Source organism: Arachis ipaensis, chromosome B03 (genome assembly GCF_000816755.2).
Source record: "Arachis ipaensis cultivar K30076 chromosome B03, Araip1.1, whole genome shotgun sequence".
Classification (NCBI taxonomy): domain Eukaryota; kingdom Viridiplantae; phylum Streptophyta; class Magnoliopsida; order Fabales; family Fabaceae; genus Arachis; species Arachis ipaensis.
In genome coordinates this window covers 122,662,662-122,664,689 of record NC_029787.2, presented here as the reverse complement: position 1 = coordinate 122,664,689, position 2,028 = coordinate 122,662,662, and the positions used below count along the sequence as shown (strand labels likewise).

The 2,028-nt window shown below is 52.8% G+C and overlaps 1 protein-coding gene across 1 annotated transcript in view; it reads left to right on the top strand.

The window, feature by feature from the left end:
* Nucleotides 207–2,028, top strand: part of LOC107633745 (DELLA protein GAI) — a 2,356-nt gene continuing 534 nt past the window's right edge. The window contains 1 exon segment of the mRNA XM_021119561.1: nucleotides 207–2,027. Coding sequence (XP_020975220.1) covers nucleotides 550–2,027 — 1,478 coding nt within the window. The 5' untranslated portion in view covers nucleotides 207–549.

Here is a 2,028-nt window from a genome sequence, read left to right as displayed (position 1 = left end):
TCGATGAAGCGTACGGCCACCTGATTTTCTAGTGTATGGTGTCTGGGGTATGCACGAGCTGTACACTATCATGGGCATCTTTCTTGCCATTGCGGTGCTGCCACGGCTCTTTGATGCCCTTTTAACTATTTTGCCGCACCCCCTCTCCATTTTTTATTAATTCTTTTTCTCTCAATAAAAAAAAAAAAAACAAAATATCAAGCTCAATATTAGAAATTTTATGAAACGAAATATCAGAAAATATAAAGGAGGAAGAGAAAAATAAGAGAGTTCCATTATTATTATTATGGCTTCCGTTGTTCCTTATCTTTTTCCACTCTGAGGTTTCTCTCTCTCTCGTTTCGCGTTTGGACCTCTCACCCTTTTTTCAACCCATTTTCTTCTCTTCTCTCACGGCTCATACCAATTTTCAAACCTCATAACCTCCTTCTCCTTCCCCCTTCCCTCCATTCTCCCACTGCTATGTGACCCGATTGGAACCCCAATTCTAATCCTATATCCATTGCCCTCGCTTTCGGATTCTGCTTTTCTCTTGTTGCAATCAAAGAGATGAAGAGGGATCACAGTGAAGCTGGCTCCAGCTACGGCCAGCAAGGTAGCAGCAGCAGCAGCGTGGCCAAAGGCGAATGCTCGTCAATGTCGAGCGGGAAGGCCAAGATGTGGGAGGAAGACCACGACCCAAGCTCCGGCGGCGGCGGCGGCGGCATGGACGAACTCCTCGCTGCTCTTGGTTACAAGGTTCGCAACTCAGACATGGCTGACGTGGCCCAGAAGCTGGAGCAGCTGGAGATGGTTATGGGTACCGCGCAGGAAGACGGAATTTCACACCTCGCTACTGACACCGTTCACTACGACCCTACGGATCTATACTCCTGGGTGCAGAGCATGATCAATGAGCTCAACCCTCCCCCAACCACCGCCGCCGCAAACGGAACAAGCAGCTCACTGCTGTGCAGCTCCCAAATCGAGGAGAACACCTCACGCGCCTTCACGGACGACTCTGAGTACGACCTGAGAGCCATACCTGGCATCGCCGTTTACCCTCAAAACGACGAACCCAGCAACAAACGGCTGAAAACGAATCCTGTTCCAGAAATTGGGTCAGAGGGTGTTCAAGAACCGAGCCGGCCAGTTGTGCTTGTGGATTCCCAAGAAACAGGTGTCCGTCTAGTCCACACCCTCTTAGCCTGCGCGGAGGCAGTCCAGCAAGAAAACCTAAAGCTGGCAGACGCGCTAGTGAAGCACGTGGGGCTACTCGCGCAGTCGCAGGCCGGTGCCATGAAGAAAGTTGCATCTTACTTTGCACAGGCACTTGCGAGGAGGATTTACCAGATTTACCCTCAAGAAGCCATGGACTCTTCTTTCTCAGATGTGCTCCACATGCACTTCTACGAGTCCTGCCCTTATCTCAAATTCGCCCACTTCACAGCCAACCAGGCCATACTCGAGGCCTTCGCTTCTGCCACCAGGGTCCACGTCATCGATTTCGGCCTCAAGCAAGGGATGCAGTGGCCCGCACTCCTGCAGGCCCTCACATTGCGCCCCGGCGGCCCACCCACTTTCCGTTTGACTGGAATAGGCCCGCCGCAGACCGACAACACCGACTCCCTGCAGCAAGTCGGATGGAAGCTTGCACAACTGGCACAAACCATAGGCGTTCAGTTCGAGTTTCGCGGCTTCGTCTGCTCTAGCCTCTCGGATCTTGACACAGAAATGCTTGAGATCCGACCCGGAGAAGCCGTTGCGGTTAACTCCGTTTTCGAGTTGCATCGCATGCTGGCCCGCTCCGGCTCCATCGAGAAAGTTCTTGGCACGGTTAAGAAGATCAAGCCGAAGATCTTCACGGTGGTGGAGCAGGAAGCCAACCACAACGGTCCAGTTTTTGTGGATCGGTTCACGGAGGCGTTGCATTATTACTCGAGCTTGTTTGACTCGCTGGAGGGATCGGTGGCGGCGGGGTTGGCGGCGCCGCCGCCGACTGAGGACCTATTGATGTCGGAGCTGTACCTCGGGAGGCAAATTTGCAAC